General features: G+C 40.5%; 1 protein-coding gene across 2 annotated transcripts in view; it reads left to right on the forward strand.

Annotated features, from left to right (window-relative positions):
• The window catches only part of fbn3 (fibrillin 3), a 71727-nt gene that overhangs the window by 47970 nt on the left and 6758 nt on the right, over positions 1-16999 (forward strand). For both annotated transcript variants that reach the window (XM_075485393.1, XM_075485394.1), the window contains exons 21-54: positions 1828-1965; positions 3434-3484; positions 3670-3795; positions 3893-4120; positions 4516-4641; positions 4750-4878; positions 5057-5182; positions 5486-5611; positions 5781-5903; positions 6012-6137; positions 6372-6497; positions 7342-7464; positions 7585-7707; positions 8420-8545; positions 8638-8760; positions 9163-9285; positions 9525-9686; positions 9854-9922; positions 10057-10182; positions 10286-10411; positions 10526-10675; positions 10786-10857; positions 10981-11106; positions 11724-11849; positions 12481-12606; positions 12733-12849; positions 13163-13291; positions 13392-13511; positions 15336-15461; positions 15660-15812; positions 15902-15967; positions 16056-16181; positions 16531-16650; positions 16758-16880. In XM_075485393.1, coding sequence (XP_075341508.1) covers positions 1828-1965; positions 3434-3484; positions 3670-3795; positions 3893-4120; positions 4516-4641; positions 4750-4878; positions 5057-5182; positions 5486-5611; positions 5781-5903; positions 6012-6137; positions 6372-6497; positions 7342-7464; positions 7585-7707; positions 8420-8545; positions 8638-8760; positions 9163-9285; positions 9525-9686; positions 9854-9922; positions 10057-10182; positions 10286-10411; positions 10526-10675; positions 10786-10857; positions 10981-11106; positions 11724-11849; positions 12481-12606; positions 12733-12849; positions 13163-13291; positions 13392-13511; positions 15336-15461; positions 15660-15812; positions 15902-15967; positions 16056-16181; positions 16531-16650; positions 16758-16880 — 4206 coding nt within the window. The remainder of the gene's footprint in view (positions 1-1827; positions 1966-3433; positions 3485-3669; positions 3796-3892; positions 4121-4515; positions 4642-4749; positions 4879-5056; positions 5183-5485; positions 5612-5780; positions 5904-6011; positions 6138-6371; positions 6498-7341; positions 7465-7584; positions 7708-8419; positions 8546-8637; positions 8761-9162; positions 9286-9524; positions 9687-9853; positions 9923-10056; positions 10183-10285; positions 10412-10525; positions 10676-10785; positions 10858-10980; positions 11107-11723; positions 11850-12480; positions 12607-12732; positions 12850-13162; positions 13292-13391; positions 13512-15335; positions 15462-15659; positions 15813-15901; positions 15968-16055; positions 16182-16530; positions 16651-16757; positions 16881-16999) is intronic.

Consider the following 16999-nt stretch of genomic DNA (forward strand, 5'->3'; position numbering starts at 1 on the left):
CACGCTGTTATGGCGCTGCAGCGTCCATAACACAGCTTGTGCAAGATAATGACTTCACACTAAAAGAACCCTCTCAATTTTAAACAAACACTGACGCAGTTCAAGTTTTCAAGAGCCATCCAGAGGCAGTATTCTCCTCAGATGATCTCACAGACACACACAGTTGATTTATTAGATGAATACTTGCATGCATGGCCTTGGTTAACATGGCAATTGTTTTACTTCAAAGAGATACGCTACAGATTCAAAATGACATGTGGAATGTAAAACTCTCTGCTGAAGTTAAATTCCATTTGTTTGAGACTTTGCTTCTTCTGGGAAATCATTCTGAAAGAGCTGCATGCTAATACAGAATGCAGATGTTATTGTAACTTGAATGGAAAATGAGTCATTAAAAGAATATGCCTATATATTGCATGAGCTGGCTCCGTCAAAGGTCTACAGGATCCTCTTTTGTCAATTTCTGTTGAATGTTTTTGAGCCCATCACTCAGTGGAGGAAGGTGGAGAAGGTAAACTGTGGTCTTACGTTTGGGTGGCCTTGTGGTTTTTGGGAAAAGGTGCCACTAGAATGACTGAAGACTCTTTCAGTTCATCGGTAATGCAACAGTATAGGGTTACATTTTTCATATGCTTTACTGTGGAAACAGAAACATCTCAAAACCATTTATAAGAAAGTAGGACGGCATGTTAATTGTTTTTGTAGTTTAACATGTCCCTATAGTTAAACAAGAGACATTTTGACCTTTTATTCAAAAGTTGGCACACTGTCCTGAGGATTTAATGAAATGTCTGTGACATGCTTTGGTCAAAATATGACAAAAATTCGTTACAAGTCTTCCTTTTACGACTATGCTTTTACAGCTTGCAATTCGTTTTAAGGCATGGAGTGAGCAACTTGACTCCACTCCCCATCTTTCCTCTGCAGGACGTGTCTTGATTGAGCTTTGTCTTTCAGATTCCAGCCAGAATCCAAACATGAACTGGATACAAAATGCACTCACTAAGTTAACTCTTAAGGAATGTTATTAACATTTGATTGAGCATAAAGTAAGCTGAGAGCTATTATTAGCACAAACAGCAAACCAAGCTCAGATTTCCAATCATCCACAATAATGATAGAAAAAAAGATCAGAAGGCTGAAGGAATGTGGGGGCTGGCGGGTAATTTAATACTTCATTCAAACTCATGTAGTAATTCCTCCATTACATATTCATAACTGTGAGTTTTTAGTGGCTTGTGTAAAGAACTGCTGCTTATATGGGCTACTTTTAACTGAATATTGTGTCTCTAATGGTGTATGGTGGTACATTCAATGTTGCACTGAAAATTAGAATTTCCAACATATTTTTCCCCTGCAAATGCAAACAGATCAGTGTATTTTCAGGTTGTGTATTTGTATAGGTTGAGGGTTTTTTTTCTTCTGGGTTTTCGAGTTGGTAGTGTCTCCAGACACTCGTGAAGTATTCTCCGTGACACAGAAATAAGTGATTTTTTAAATAATTCCCCTTTAAAGGCGTTTTTGATGTTCATGGCAAGTCGTTCTTTGGAACAATGTTTTTGTCTGTATTTTGTTTGTTTCTTGTGTTCTACTGTAGTAGCATGTGTTTGATATAGGAGAAAAATGAATTGGTAATGTGTTTGATATAGAAAAAAATGGCTTGGCAAATGTTTTATTTGGAACAGAAATGCACTTACCGCATTTGTTAGGTTTGTTGTTTAGGCTATTTTGGTGGGAAAAACTGACTGTAAACAGATCTGTTGTTTACATGAAAACTCCAGAGGGTATCTTTAATCAAGTCTTCTCTGTTGTTCTTTGGCTTTGCAGATAGCATGAAGAGTACTTGCTGGCTCACCATACAGGACAACCGCTGTGAAGTCAACATCAATGGAGCCACACTAAAGTCTGAGTGTTGCTCCACACTGGGAGCAGCCTGGGGCAGCCCCTGTGAACCCTGCGAGCTCGGTCAGTTCTCACACATGGTTAAATCCATACAATGTGGTTTTTTCGTAAATGGTTGAAGTTAAAAAAGTGTTTTAGTACATGGTTTACATCCATTCCTTCTGGACATAAATGTAATAGCAACATTAGGCATGCGATGACTTCTTTTAACTGTTGTTTTTGGTAGCAGAATGAATGTAGACCATTTTCAGTTTTCATTTATCGTGTATGTTCTGAAATCAACATCAGGGGTTGAAAACTATACATGCAGGCTGAAAAATACACTTAGATCATTGATTCAGGGATGCAAAAAGTTCCAAAATATTTTTCAAAAATGCCAAGACCTCTTAACGTCCTTTTAGGGATTAAGATTCACCACGGCTGGTAGCTTCTTTATGCCAACATGAAAAGGATTTTTGGACAGCACTGGATTGACCAGAGAGTTAAACAAGTAGGAAATGTCTCTTGAAGCCATTTAAACAACTGCTTATTGAAAGAATATCAGTTCAAACAACTGTACGTAAAATACAAAGTATTGGGAGGTGTGCCAAGCTCTGGAAGGTACCCAAACTGTCACCCTCTGCTGTTGGAACCACTGTAGTCACTGTCCACTGTGAAATGACTTTTACATCTTCATTGACTGGGAGGCGGTCACCCAAGAGAGAAGAAGGCATTGCTCCAAAAAACGATGTCTTCGAGCTCTGCTAATGTATGCAGAGGACCAATTCTGCAGGAACGTTTTATAGTGTCCAGAGCATGATGCTACCACTGACCAAGTTTGGAGGATTCAAACTCAAGAGTATCGTAGAAACCCATGGTGGTGGTAGCATCATGCTCAGGGGCTGTTTTGCTTTCAGTGGAACTCCTAGTGAATGGAGGACTACCGAGGAATTCTCCGGTTTAAGCTCAAAGCATCAATTGGACAGTTGGCTCTTAGACATAACTTGGTGTTCCAGCACGTGGCTGAGGAGTGGATGAAGCTTTGGGAATGGCCCTCTCAAAGGCTCGACCTGAATCCTTTAAAAAAATATGTGTACTGCTCTTAAAAGCCATGCATGCATGTGCCCAAACAAGGTGATCTTTCATAGCCAGTCACTGTGACCAACGTGTCCCGTTCAGTTTAATATAATTTCAAGTTGGCATGGATGTCACATCGTTTAAAAGTAGAGTGGAACAATATAAAAACTATATACTCAGCCTGTCGCTCTATGTGTTGTACAATTACCCATTATTAGTTATTTTACAGTGCTCACTGAACCAACTGTTTTCCAGCCCAAAAGATGCTGTTTAACATCGCAGTGGGAGACAAATCATGAAAAACTAATGAAAAATGTCCCGAATCTGACATTGAAATTAACATGAAGTAATGCAACCATATTGTAAACATTCAGGTCAGAATAAACACTGACAAAAGCCAAACAATATGCAGACACACTTTGTGTATAGTACTCAGACAGAAAATTGATCACATCTGCTTAATCCCCCCCTCCAGACACTGCTTGTTCTCGAGGATTTGCTCGCATGAAAGGCCTCGTCTGTGAAGGTATGAAATTTTCATAACTCAGTGAAGGGTGACAAATTTGCAAACCCCATTTCATTCACCTCTGATCCTCATTATGCCTTTTTGATATTATTTTCCTCCCTGCATATTCTTTTTGGATGAAAGTGCATGTTTTTGTGCATTTTGCCTTGTAATAGTGATTCTTAAAATGTCTCCTCTTTCTATAGACATTAATGAGTGTGAGGTATTCCCTGGAGTGTGTACAAATGGGCGATGTGTGAACACCCAGGGTTCGTTCCGCTGTGAGTGTGCCGAGGGCCTGACATTGGACAGCACTGGTCGCACATGTGTGGGTAAGCAGACTGCAACCATATCACTCCTCAGATGATTAAACTCTTGTTTCTTGTTACTGAACTAAAACGTCTACATTTTAATAATGGATTCTTGTAGACATGCGTAGCGAGCAGTGCTACAAGAAATGGCATGAAGATGAGTGCGGCGAGCCACTACCAGGAAGATACCGTGTGGACATGTGTTGCTGTGCTGTGGGAGCTGCCTGGGGCGTCGATTGTGAGGAGTGTCCCAAAGAGGGCACACCTGAGTTCAAAACAATCTGTCCCAGAGGGCGCGGCTTTGCTAACAGAGGGGATATTCTGACCGGCAGGTCTTTCTATAAAGGTACTATGATTCTGAACTTACTGAATATGCCTTTAAGGAGTTTGCATGTTCCTTTGTGCATCCGTAGGAACTCCGGCTTCCTCCCACCATCCAGAAAAAGAAAAGAAAATGCATGTTAGGTTAATTGGTGATTCTAAATTGACCCTAGGAATAAGTGTGTATGTGTTTATGGTTGTTTGCCTGATTAATCACTGTGTTTGCCCAGTGATGCACTGGTGATCTCTTAATGGTGTACTCTGCCTGTGACCCTGATTTGATGGATGCCCTAATACCTAATATATTTTATGGAATCCATACAGATCTATCTATTCACATTGGTACTGCAATGGGCTTGTAAAGGAAATCAAAGGGAATCATTTGGATTTTGATTTTACTACAAATGTGTTTCCTCTCAGATGTAAACGAGTGTAAGGTGTTCCAGGGTCTGTGTACTCACGGAAATTGCAGAAACACCATCGGCAGTTTCAAGTGCCGATGCAACAGCGGCTTCGCTCTCACGGCAGAAGAGAGGAACTGCACAGGTTCGAATGGGGGCAGTGGGAGTAAATTTAATGTGAGCTGAAAAGAATGTTTCAGCATCATACAGCGGACACTTAGCTAGCTCTTATTTGTTCTATGCTGTGTTTCAGACATCGACGAGTGCCGTATCTCCCCTGACCTGTGCGGTCAGGGTACGTGTGTTAACACACCCGGCAGTTTTGAGTGTGAGTGCTTTGAAGGCTATGAAAGTGGCTTCATGATGATGAAGAACTGTATGGGTAAGTTTGAAGCACATTAATACGCTAAAATACACAAAACACACTATTTGGATTCACGTACACATTGTGTAACCACCGTATTAAATTTTTGCAGTTTGCCTAATGTTTGCTTTATTTCCCATTCTTGTTTTTTGTCTTTCTCTTCTGTCTTATCATTCCTTTCCTTTTTGGGTGACAGACATTGATGAGTGTGAAAGAAACCCCATGTTGTGTCATGGAGGTAGCTGCCTCAACACAGAAGGGAGTTTTGAGTGTGAATGTCCCACTGGATACCTCCTCAGCAATGATGCATCTGTCTGTGAAGGTGGAGTACGCAGCTTACACAAACACACACACTGTATGTGCACACACAAAGCGCTAACAATTAATCTAGTTTAAAGGCTCGTTCGATAATAACAGCAGCCTATCGTTCAGTTTCTGTGAACAGAAACAGACTAATTGCTCACTCAGCACTTTAATGTTTGCACTGATTAAAAAAAAGGGAAACATTTTTATTTTAGTCAAGCAAGACATTAAAGGGTCAACGATCAAAACTTCTCAGTGGAGAAGTTGTCTTTATGTATACCCCATTTAATGTTTTATTGCCTATACCTGCTTGTTGGTTCAGATATGAATGAGTGCCAGCTGAGTGACAACCTGTGCAAAAACGGGCAGTGTGTCAACATGCCGGGGACCTACCAGTGCTCCTGTGACACCGGATACCAGGCAACACCCGATCGACAGGGCTGCGTTGGTGAGTGGGGCTAAGTTTTACCCCAGAATATATTGTGAGGAATAACATTTTAGACCAGCAAAACAGCAAACTGTTGAAATGTATTTAACTTTTGTACATTGTACTTTTTTTTCTCCTTTGAGACTTCTAGAATAAATGTGTCATCTATAATAATGACTTTTCCTTGCAGATATTGATGAATGCACCATTATGAATGGAGGCTGTGAAACTCATTGCACCAACTCAGAGGGCAGCTATGAGTGTAGCTGTAGTGAGGGTTATGCTCTGATGCCTGACCTCAGGACCTGCTCGGGTAAGAGAACGCTAAAAATCTTTTCACTAAGAAATTAAGTCCACAGTGTTGTATTATTTTTTCTGTACTTACTTGACAAATATTAAACATCTCTGTCATATCTAATAGACATTGATGAGTGTGAGGAGACTCCAGACATCTGTGATGGAGGACAGTGCACCAATATTCCAGGAGAATATCGCTGTCTGTGTTATGATGGTTTCATGGCTTCCATGGACATGAGGACCTGTATTGGTAGGATGATAAATACGTTTTGAAGTTATTTTACAAACAAATGCTGCCATATTTTTTTCCATCTGTCACATTGATTTATTCATTCACTGTCTGAGATATACAGATACAGACATGTTTTTGTCTCCAATTCGCCATCTGAAGGGACTTTCTCTGTCAGACTCGTTTATTTTCACTGTGACCTGACTGTGATAACTTTCTTGTGTAACCTGTGTCTGTTCATCCCCGTCTGCCCAGATGTGAATGAATGTGATTTGAACCCAAACATCTGTCTCCATGGTGAATGTGAGAACACCAAAGGCTCCTTCATCTGCCACTGTCAGCTGGGATACTTTGTCAAGAAGGGATCCACAGGCTGCACAGGTACAGACACACACATACACAGAGAAATTAACATCAGAGCTGTCGTTGAGAGGTCTGAACCTTTTTGTGTCGATATCTCCGCTGGGTGACGAGTCAGTTTATCCATGCATACAGTAGTTGGATGTCTTTAACTTAGAAATGAATTATTGAATCATTGCCAGGCACAGAGGAAGGCTAAAGTGTCACTGCTAACAGGATTAAAACTGCTGTGGTTTGTAAAAAGTAAAACTGGAGCATTTGTGTGCTGAGCATCACACTCCTGTTAACTATAGCAAAGATTATCAACCCCATGTGGATTTTGGGGATTTTGTAAGACTTTGTGATAATGTTGCAAAGTTTCAAAAGAAAGTTTCAGCACTCAGCACAAATATTATCAATTTAAGTTTAATGAAGACTACTAGGTCAAGATGATTTGATATCAAATGAAAGGAACTTTATCGACATGAAACTGATGTATGTTTGATGTACCGTATTTGGCTGATTGACAAATGTAATTGTATCAGTGCATCAGTCCTCATGCTTTTCATCCTGAGACATTATTGAACTTTTCTTGATCGTCACAGTTATTTTTCTTTAAATTGTCATAAACTCTTTTGGTGTAGTGTTTTGTTTTTTTTTTAGCTTCCCTTATGTGTGAAGCTGAAGGAGTGATAAAAGGAGTTTTTACATACTCACCCACCACTTCGTGGGGAAATTTAATGCAATGCAACATTGCTTTTTATATCACCAAAAAGAAGATAATGCTAGCTTTCTTAATGATGTGATTGTTGTGTTGCTGTTGCACAGAAATACATAAAAAAACAAATATCAAGTAGCCTCAAACTAATCTGTAAATTTTCTCCAGATATTGATGAGTGTGAGATTGGAGCCCATAACTGTGATATGCATGCCGCCTGCGTCAACGTGCCTGGAAGCTTCAAATGTCGCTGTCAGGATGGCTGGTTGGGCAACGGCATCAAGTGTGTGGGTAAGTGGGTGCTATAATATACAGTATGAGTTTAAAAGACAGAAAATATAGAATTGTCTATTGTTCCTAATAATATGTTCAACTGTTCTGATTGAGGTTTTTCTTTTTCATCTCCTGCAGACCAAGATGAATGCTCCTCAGAGGAGCACAACTGCAACCCCAACGCAGACTGTGTCAACACACCCGGATCCTACAGGTGCACTTGCAAAGAGGGCTTCAATGGAGATGGCTTTTCATGCTCGGGTAAGAATGGCAATAATGATGCAAAAGTTGCACTGAGTGTCTGGTGCATTGTAAGCTTGCAGGAGCATTTTATCTTGTGAACAATCAAAAACAAGCACTTTAGACGGACTGTTTTGGAAATACAAGCCCCAAAGTAGATTGACGACACATCACAACAGCTGAGTATACCTGTGTTTTACAATTAGCTTAAAAATGTTTATATGATGTCTGCCTAATTCATGGCTCCACATGGAAAAAGATGACCCCATTATCTCATAGTAAAACAATTGCAAATTTAAAGATGGAAAGGATACAAGTGACCAACTTTTTTTTCAACTAAAAAGTCCTTTGGGTCATAAATGCCAATGAAAGTTACCAAAAGAGCATCAGAGGGTATTGAATAATGTTGGCAACACATTCTTTATTCAGATGAGACCAAAATAAATATGTTGGTCTTAGAGTCGCATAGTGTTCCAACCTGTTTGGTGTTAACCAGGCCAAGACCACCACAATTAAACATATAGTCTCCACTGTGGTGAGACAAAGAGGTGGGAGTGTGATGATGTGGCTGCAAAATGCATTGAGGAGATGAAAATTTAAATTCTTTGTTTTTATTTCCAAAGAAAAGCTTACGTTCTTCCTTAACCTAAAAGTAATGGTTTTAATGTAATGTCACACACCCTTTTATCAATTCACATTTAATTATCTAATACATTAATTTGTTCCCTTTCAGACATGGATGAATGTGCAGATAACGTCAACCTGTGTGAGAACGGTCAGTGTCTGAATGCTCCAGGAGGCTACCGCTGTGAGTGTGAGATGGGCTTCACTCCAACAGAGGACAGCAAGGCCTGTCAAGGTGCTGCGCTCATTCTGCTGCAACATATTTGCTTCCTTTTGCAGTTCTTTTTTCAGTCAGATTGTATAACTTGCATTTTCCCTTCGCCACAGACATCGATGAGTGTAATTTCCAGAACATTTGTATGTTTGGAACGTGCCAGAACCTTCCTGGGATGTTCCGCTGTGTGTGTGATAAAGGCTACGAACTGGACCGCAGTGGAGGGAACTGCACTGGTATGTTTAGCATCAAAGTGAAAATCAGTCAGTGCTGAGATTGAGCAGACACACACAACTTGGCTTTTTCCTAAATGTCTTTGTATCATATTAGACCACAGGTTTGTTTTGCCGAACCCAAATTAGAATGTTGATAGTTTTCTTTAATGAAGTCTTCAAAAAATGTTTCAGGTAATTTGTTTTCATGTAATTTGCAAATAACTTTTTTGGACTGCTCTGCCAACAGTTCAGCAATTGCTTTAGAACTTTTTTTCCTTAATCTTTTGAGCTACACAATTGCAGTGTGCAGCACAAACATGCTTTTCAATGAGAAGAAGTAGAGATAAACTAATTTCCATTTGTAGCAGCATATAAAAAAAAGCAGATTTCACACATTTCTGTGTGTCTTGGTGTGTGCTGCAGATATCAACGAGTGTGCTTACCCTGTGAACTGCATCAACGGAATCTGTGTGAACACACCCGGAAGCTACCTGTGTAACTGTCCAGCTGACTTTGAGCTCAACCCCACTGGAGTGGGCTGCGTGGGTGAGTCACACTCAGAGGTTTCACAAATAAGAAACTGTTTATGAAGACAACCATATCATCTTTTAAGAGTCAATCAGTGTGTGATGAGTAATACATGAATAAACACACAAAAATGTACTCTGTGGCCAGTCATCGCAAACTTTTGCCATTGCAGTCTGGTAAGGCCAGAAAATCTAACTGCGTGCCACCCAAACTGTTAACTTAGTTTACATCTCACAAACGATCTGTTTCTCTCTCAGACACCCGTGTTGGCAACTGCTACTTGGGTGTCTTTGACCGTGGTGATGGAGGAATCTCCTGCAATGCAGAGGTTGGCGTGGGTGTGACCCGAGCTTCCTGTTGCTGCTCCAAAGCAACAGCCTGGGGAGCCCCTTGTGAACTTTGCCCTTCCTCCAACTCCTGTATGTACCACAAGACTTTGAGACAATAATCTACTTAAAGTAATTACTTCAAAATGCACACCTGCATCTTCTTCAGCTTTAATATACAAGTTGTTAGTAAAGTTAGACTTTTTGGAAATGTCACACTGGAAAGGCACACTGAGTTGCTGTATGTCTCTGTCTTGTAGCGGAATACAAGACTCTTTGTCCAGGGGGAGAGGGATTCAGACCCAACCCCATCACCGTCATTCTGGAAGGTAAATCATCCAACTTTGTCTAACTCTCAGTTTTGTATTAAAGCAGCTTCAGCTACACACTAAGCTGAGTTGAGGCTTACAACAACAAAAATAAGTTAAGTGAAAAGATTTCACAATTTAAATTATTTTCTCAGATATTGATGAGTGCCACGAGCTGCCAGGTCTCTGCCAGGGTGGGAACTGTATTAATACATTTGGTAGTTTCCAGTGTGAGTGTCCACCAGGCTACTATCTCAATGAAGAGACTCGCATTTGTGAAGGTATCTGCTTGGCTTTTCCTTTATATCATATATTAGAGAAAAATAGCAAGTTTACTCTTACTTCATGATTTCTGTTATTTACTGTCTGTATTTTTGTTTGTAGATATCGATGAGTGTACGACTCACATTGGGATCTGTGGGCCCGGCACCTGCTACAACACACTGGGCAACTACACCTGTGTATGTCCCCCTGAATATATGCAGGTCAATGGAGGAAATAACTGCATGGGTGAGTGGGAGAGACTCAGCTAAACACATTACGTTACTATTAAGTTGAACAGTGTGAAAGTGTGTGGCAGATTTTTAATGTGGATTGATGCCTTCCTTCATCCTGGTAACGCAGACATGAGGAAGAGCGTGTGCTACCGCAACTTCAATGACACATGTGAGAACGAGCTGTCGTTCAACATGACCAAGAAGATGTGCTGCTGTGCCTACAATGTGGGCAAAGCTTGGAACAAGCCATGCGAGGCCTGTCCTACTCCTGCTACCAGTGAGTTTCAGTAACAATCTCAACACTTAGTCTGAAACAACTGTTCAAACGTGGCTTTATGAATGTATTTCTATACTGTCAGTGAATCACCACTGTCCTGATTCTTCCAGCTGAGTACCAGTTGCTGTGTGGTAACCAGGCTCCAGGCTTCATCATTGACATCCACACTGGCAAATCAATTGGTAAGGTCATCAGCAAATTCAACACTGGTAGTTAACTGGAGTTTCTACCCTCAGATAAGATCATCACTGTACGATTTGGAAATGTCACTCTTTGCATGATATTCTTCAATATACATTTTGCAGATATCGATGAGTGCAGGGAGATTCCAGGTATCTGTACCAATGGAGTGTGCATCAACCAGATCGGGAGCTTCCGCTGTGAATGTCCGATGGGCTTCAGCTACAACAACATACTATTGATCTGTGAAGGTTAGTCTCAAGCTTCACGTAAACTTTTCTCTATGTCATATTTCTCTTGTGTGTGTTTTCTTGCCCTGAGTCTCATGCTACAGCGGCAGGCAATGTATTATGCAACGAAAAATGCAAAAAAAACACACTTTCACCTCACCGTGCTGTCACTCCTGTTTTGACCCTGCAACTCAGGCAATGCACAGTAATGCACCTCATATAAAATACAACAGATATCTGTCTCTGGCCCTACTGTTGATACACTAAATCACAACACATGCACACATTTGGAAACATCCACACACACGCAGATGCAGTACAGTACACACTCGCAGAAACACAGGAACTCTCATTCTCTGGCTGAGAGGCACTTTTACAAGCGTTCCACTCAGTGAAGTTAATGCAGCCTTTATTATCATGAATTATGTCCTTGTAAAGGCAAGTATAGTAGCTATGGGATCGCCTGCCAGAATCATCAATCATCCAGAATCTGCCAGGACTGTCCGAACTGCAGCAGTCAAATTGGCACTATTGTGTTTTCTGTCCTGCTGTCCACAAGCTGACAGCCTACTCTGAACAGACAGTTATAGAGTCTGTGATTGATGGCAGCTACTTCTCCTTTTCTCCTTTTATCATAGATATCGATGAGTGTAACAGTGGAGACAACCTGTGCCAACGCAACGCCAACTGTATCAACATTCCAGGCAGCTACCGCTGCGAGTGCTCACAAGGCTTCAAACTGACTCCCAGTGGGGCCTGTTTAGGTGAGTCCAACCTGCCTCATAGGCCTTACATGTGTTCATCGTCTTATTTTAGAAGAGAAAAGAACAGATGGAGGGACTGTGCTCAGGATGTGAGAAAAATGTAAAGTACATGAAATTATTAGAATTTTTGGTTATGGGGATATTTTAAAATCTGCTGAGGAATGAGGATGTACTAAAGGATTTCAGAGAGCATTAGTAGAATAGAATAGAATAGAATAGAATAGAATAGAATAGAATAGAAAAATACTTTACTTATCCCCCAATGGGGGAATTCAAAAACATCAAGTGCATGGATGGGTTAGTTTACTTTTAATGTGTTTAAGGACCTGCCTCATGATGTCGTCGGTTTTTCATATGTTTGGCTTTACTGACCTATGCTATAATATCTTTTGATCTTGGACAAACATAAGAGTCTGTTGATATCACCATGAGCACCTGGGAACCTTAATGGCCACTTCAGACTAATGATCAATGAGCATATAACAATTATTACACTAATTGTCATTTGGAGCACTAATGTATAATCAATTTAAGAGGTTATCTTTATTTCTTTACCCCCCCCCCCTAGTAGAACCAGTGAATGAGCATGATGTGGGGCTAACATTTAACATTTCTTATTGCTTCTTCTCAGATCGTAACGAGTGCCAGGAGATTCCTAATGTGTGTAGCCATGGAGAGTGTATTGACACACAGGGCAGTTATCGCTGTCTCTGCCACAATGGCTTCAAGGCCACTGCTGATCAGACTATGTGCATGGGTGAGGAGTGCAAAAACACACAATGCATTATTTTCTGCGTGTATATGTATGTATATTTCAACAAGGTGAGTCAAAAGTGGCTGCATAATATTTAGCTATTGTGTTTTTTTAACGTGTGTATTTTAGACATCGATGAGTGTGAGAGACAGCCATGTGGTAATGGCACCTGTAAAAACACTGTGGGATCCTACAACTGTCTCTGCTTCCCTGGCTTTGAGCTGACACACAACAATGACTGCCTGGGTATGAATCATGCACTGTTCTACTTCACAAAGGCCAATATGAAGGCTTTTGCTGTCATGTCATAACATTAAAACTGCTTTCTTGTGTTTACATAAAAACATGCTGCCCTTTTCTGCTGCAGTATTTCATTTAGTTAGACATTAAATAATACTTTCACATGGAATTAGTCTTTTATTTTTATTTTTTACTGTCCTTTGGTTTCACAGACAGGAAAACTTTGTACATGAATATTTTAGAGCCAGGGGATAGAAAAATCCATTCTTTTTGATTTTCATAAATAGTTTTTCCCAATCATCTCAAATTTACCTCACAGACATAGACGAGTGCAGCGCCCTCCAGGGCCAAGTGTGCAGAAATGGACAGTGTATCAATGGGCTCGGGTCCTTCCAGTGTCTCTGCCATGAGGGTTACGAAAACACACCTGATGGGAAGAACTGTGTTGGTGAGTCGAAAGTTTAATTCACAAAACCAGGGTTATATATTTGTGTATGTTTCATATTGAATGTTTAAATAGACAGGCATAACTATTTTTTTTTTTGTAGATATCAACGAGTGTGTGAGCCTACCTGGGACATGCTCTCCAGGAACTTGTCAGAATCTGGATGGATCCTTCAGATGTATCTGTCCTCCAGGCTATGAAGTCCAAAATGACCAATGTATAGGTACGGCACACGGAGGTCACTTTACTTGTGACCTTGTTCGCATTCACACGACACAATAGGATTTAACTTTGTCACTTCCTGGTTGGGTTTAGCCAATAATTTAGGGTCAAGGTTAGAATATGATCACTGTTAGGGGTCAAATGTAATGTTTTCACAGGGTGTTCATTCCTTATTTGGGTAAAGGACAGTCTCTGAGGTGAGATTAAATTGAATTAAAAGAAAAAAAACTATTTTTCAATCCAAAATTGAAATTATATTGATTGTTTTTCCACCATGGATGTATTACCTTTACATGTGACTGTGTCCCCGCTGGAAGCTAAAGATATTTGTTCTGTGAATAGTTTTACCAGCTGTAAAAAAGTTAATGTTCCACCTTTAATGGCCAATTTTTATATAACTATGAAAGGAGCTGGTAGGTTTCAGGTCTGTCAGTCAGCACTGCTGGAGTAAAAAAGACCCTGTTCTACACATAGGTCAGTTTAAAAAGAGCACATAGACTTTAGTTCCTGTAAGGAAGCAACACGTCCTCAGCAGAAGTTAGAATTAAAGTTAGAAAAAATGTTTTTTTTTGGACTGACAACTGTTTTTGTTTGTTTTTAAATGATGCTGCGATGATGCACCTGAGGAGGAACCATGGCGACCATGGCATCCCAGGGCTGTGTCCATTAAGCATAAAGAACTCTCTCAGAGAGGCCCAAATTTAGCCCAAAAATCGTGCAGCTATGAGTCTTAGCTGAAGAGTAATTATTAAGGAGCAATCTCAGAGCAACTCTGAGCAAAGAAACAACAAAAACTTTCATCTTTGTGAAACCTGGGGAAATTATAATGTTGCAATAATTGTTTTTCACTATGTACATATTACCTGTACATATGATAAATATGATCTATACCAGCTTGAAGCTGAGCATATTTATGATATGCAATTTATATAATTTACTTTATGTGATATCACTTCCCTTTGGGATAAATTCAGTTTTTTAAATTAATTTAATTTAATTGGGAAGTGTTTATTTCAGCGGCTTTTGATCAAAATAACATGAGTGAGCTTTGAAGTTTTTAAAAGTCCGAACAGTGAAAACACACATAAGAGGGCAGAAATTGGAATGAATCAAACCTGACATTTTCCAAGTTGTAAGATTGTTGTTCCACTTTTGTGAGTGTCTGGGAGTCCTTAGTTCCTGTCATTATGCAACTGTGCAAGCCCACAGCAGAAGTGATTTTTAGGAACTGTTGGAGTGAAATGTGAGGAAAAAAGGTTTTGTGTACCAATGTTTTTTGTTTGTTTTTAAATGATTCCGTGATAATGCACCCGAGGGGGAACCATGGCGATCATGGAACCCCAGAGCTATGGCCATGAAGCTTCTAAGATTCCTATCAGAGATCCCCAAACTTGGCCTAAAAATCATGCAGCAAGGACTCTTAGCCTAATTGTTCGGTCTTAGAGTAATTATTGAGGATCAATCTCAGAGCAACTCTGTTTTGGGAAAAGACAAAAAAAATGTCATCTTATAAGGAGGTGGGGCTGACCATGTTGTTAGGTATGACACATGCTTTTAAAGACCGTGAGAGGGGGTCCAAGGAAAAACCCACACAAGCCTTTACTTTGAAAAAACTCACTTTTCAGATACAGCGTTCTGCACATAATCATATCACTTCATTTAAATAGCCAGAGTCTTGATTAACATTTACACTTTAACATCATGGAGTCGGGGACATTAGCAGCTTGGCCATCTGCTCCAGCATACACTCAGGTGTATACACATGGAGCATACACTTTCAGTTTCACCTACCCCTCCTCTTCCCTTTTCTACTCCCGCTTCCCAGATATCAACGAGTGTGATGTGGAGCCCAACATCTGCCAGTTTGGCACCTGCACCAACACCCCCGGCAGCTTCCAGTGCACCTGTCAGCCAGGCTTCGTACTCTCTGACAACAAACGGCGCTGCTATGGTGAGTGAAACTGCTGATTGAATTCGCACGCAGCAGTGCTGGAGATTGTGAATAAATGTGTTACACTTGGGGGAAATTAATGAGGATATTGTTATTGTGCCCAATGTATTGACACAAAAGCCACTATCTGTTCCCAGAGAGCAACAGAATCACTGAATTGATTGGAAGTTTGTGTTTTTCTTTTTTCTTTTTTTTCAGACACCAGAGAAAGTTTCTGCTTCACCAAATTTGAGGCAGGCAAGTGCTCAGTCCCCAAAGCCTTCAACACCACCAAGGCCAAATGCTGCTGCAGCAAGATGCCTGGAGAGGGATGGGGACTTCCTTGTGAGCTGTGCCCACAAGAAAGCGATGGTGTGTACAACAGACACACAAGACATCAAATCTCCACACAGTTTGATTGTGAAATATTAAAAAACGGCTGTGTTTTGGTTGTTCTCCAGCTGCTTTTGACACTCTGTGTCCCTATGGCCACGGAGCCCTGCCCGGACGCGATAATACTCGTGAGGGTGAGTGCTGCAATGCTAATCTACCCCTTTAAATATAAAGACAATGGTGGGAGGGTGTATTTAGCTGACTATCTTTTGCTTTATGTAGATATGAATGAGTGTCTGGATAATCCGGGAATCTGCCAGAATGGTATCTGCATCAACACGGATGGTTCTTTCCGATGCGAATGTCCCTTTGGATACAACCTGGATTACACTGGAGTCAACTGTGTTGGTGAGACGGTTTCTGCCATTAAACTATGCACAAAGATTTCATATAATCGATTTTTTTTTGGGTGAAATCATGAAATCTGCTGGTTAGAAAAGATTGTATCAGAAGCTCCTGGATTTCTGCTTGAGTGAAGGAGCTCTGACCACTGAGCTCTTTGTTGCTGTGTCACAGACTGTATTAACAAACTCAAATTATTTTGAGTTATTTTGATGGAGACTGATTTTAACTTATTCCTATATCACAGTGATCTGTTTTTGGATTTAAGCTGTTGATTCTTTTTAACGTCCAAGATAATGTTGAATTGGTTTGAACTATTTTCTCTGTTTCATCCTTTGCTCTCTGGTTTATCCAGACACCGATGAGTGCTCCATCGGCAACCCATGTGGAAATGGAACCTGCACCAACGTGGTGGGAGGTTTCGAGTGTTCGTGTCAGGAAGGCTTTGAACCAGGGTCCATGATGACCTGTGAAGGTCAGTGTTTCACTCACCGCAATAGTCACCAGTACAGTTACACTTATTTTCAGTTTGATATGAAATAGATTTAATTCAAATCTTCCTGCCTCACCTCTTGAATCAAGACATCAACGAGTGCTCCCAGAATCCTCTGCTCTGCGCCTTCCGTTGTGTCAACACCTTCGGTTCCTATGAGTGTATGTGTCCTGCTGGTTATGTGCTGCGAGACGACCAACGCATGTGCAGAGGTGAGAGAGTGCAGCAGATCAGAGATTAGGAATTAGGTCTCTTCTTTCTCTTTTACTGATTTCTGTGTGATACATTGTATAGATATAGATAAATCTTTAAAACACTTGAAAGCAAATAT

This window comes from Odontesthes bonariensis, chromosome 15, assembly GCF_027942865.1.
Source record: "Odontesthes bonariensis isolate fOdoBon6 chromosome 15, fOdoBon6.hap1, whole genome shotgun sequence".
Lineage (NCBI taxonomy): Eukaryota > Metazoa > Chordata > Actinopteri > Atheriniformes > Atherinopsidae > Odontesthes > Odontesthes bonariensis.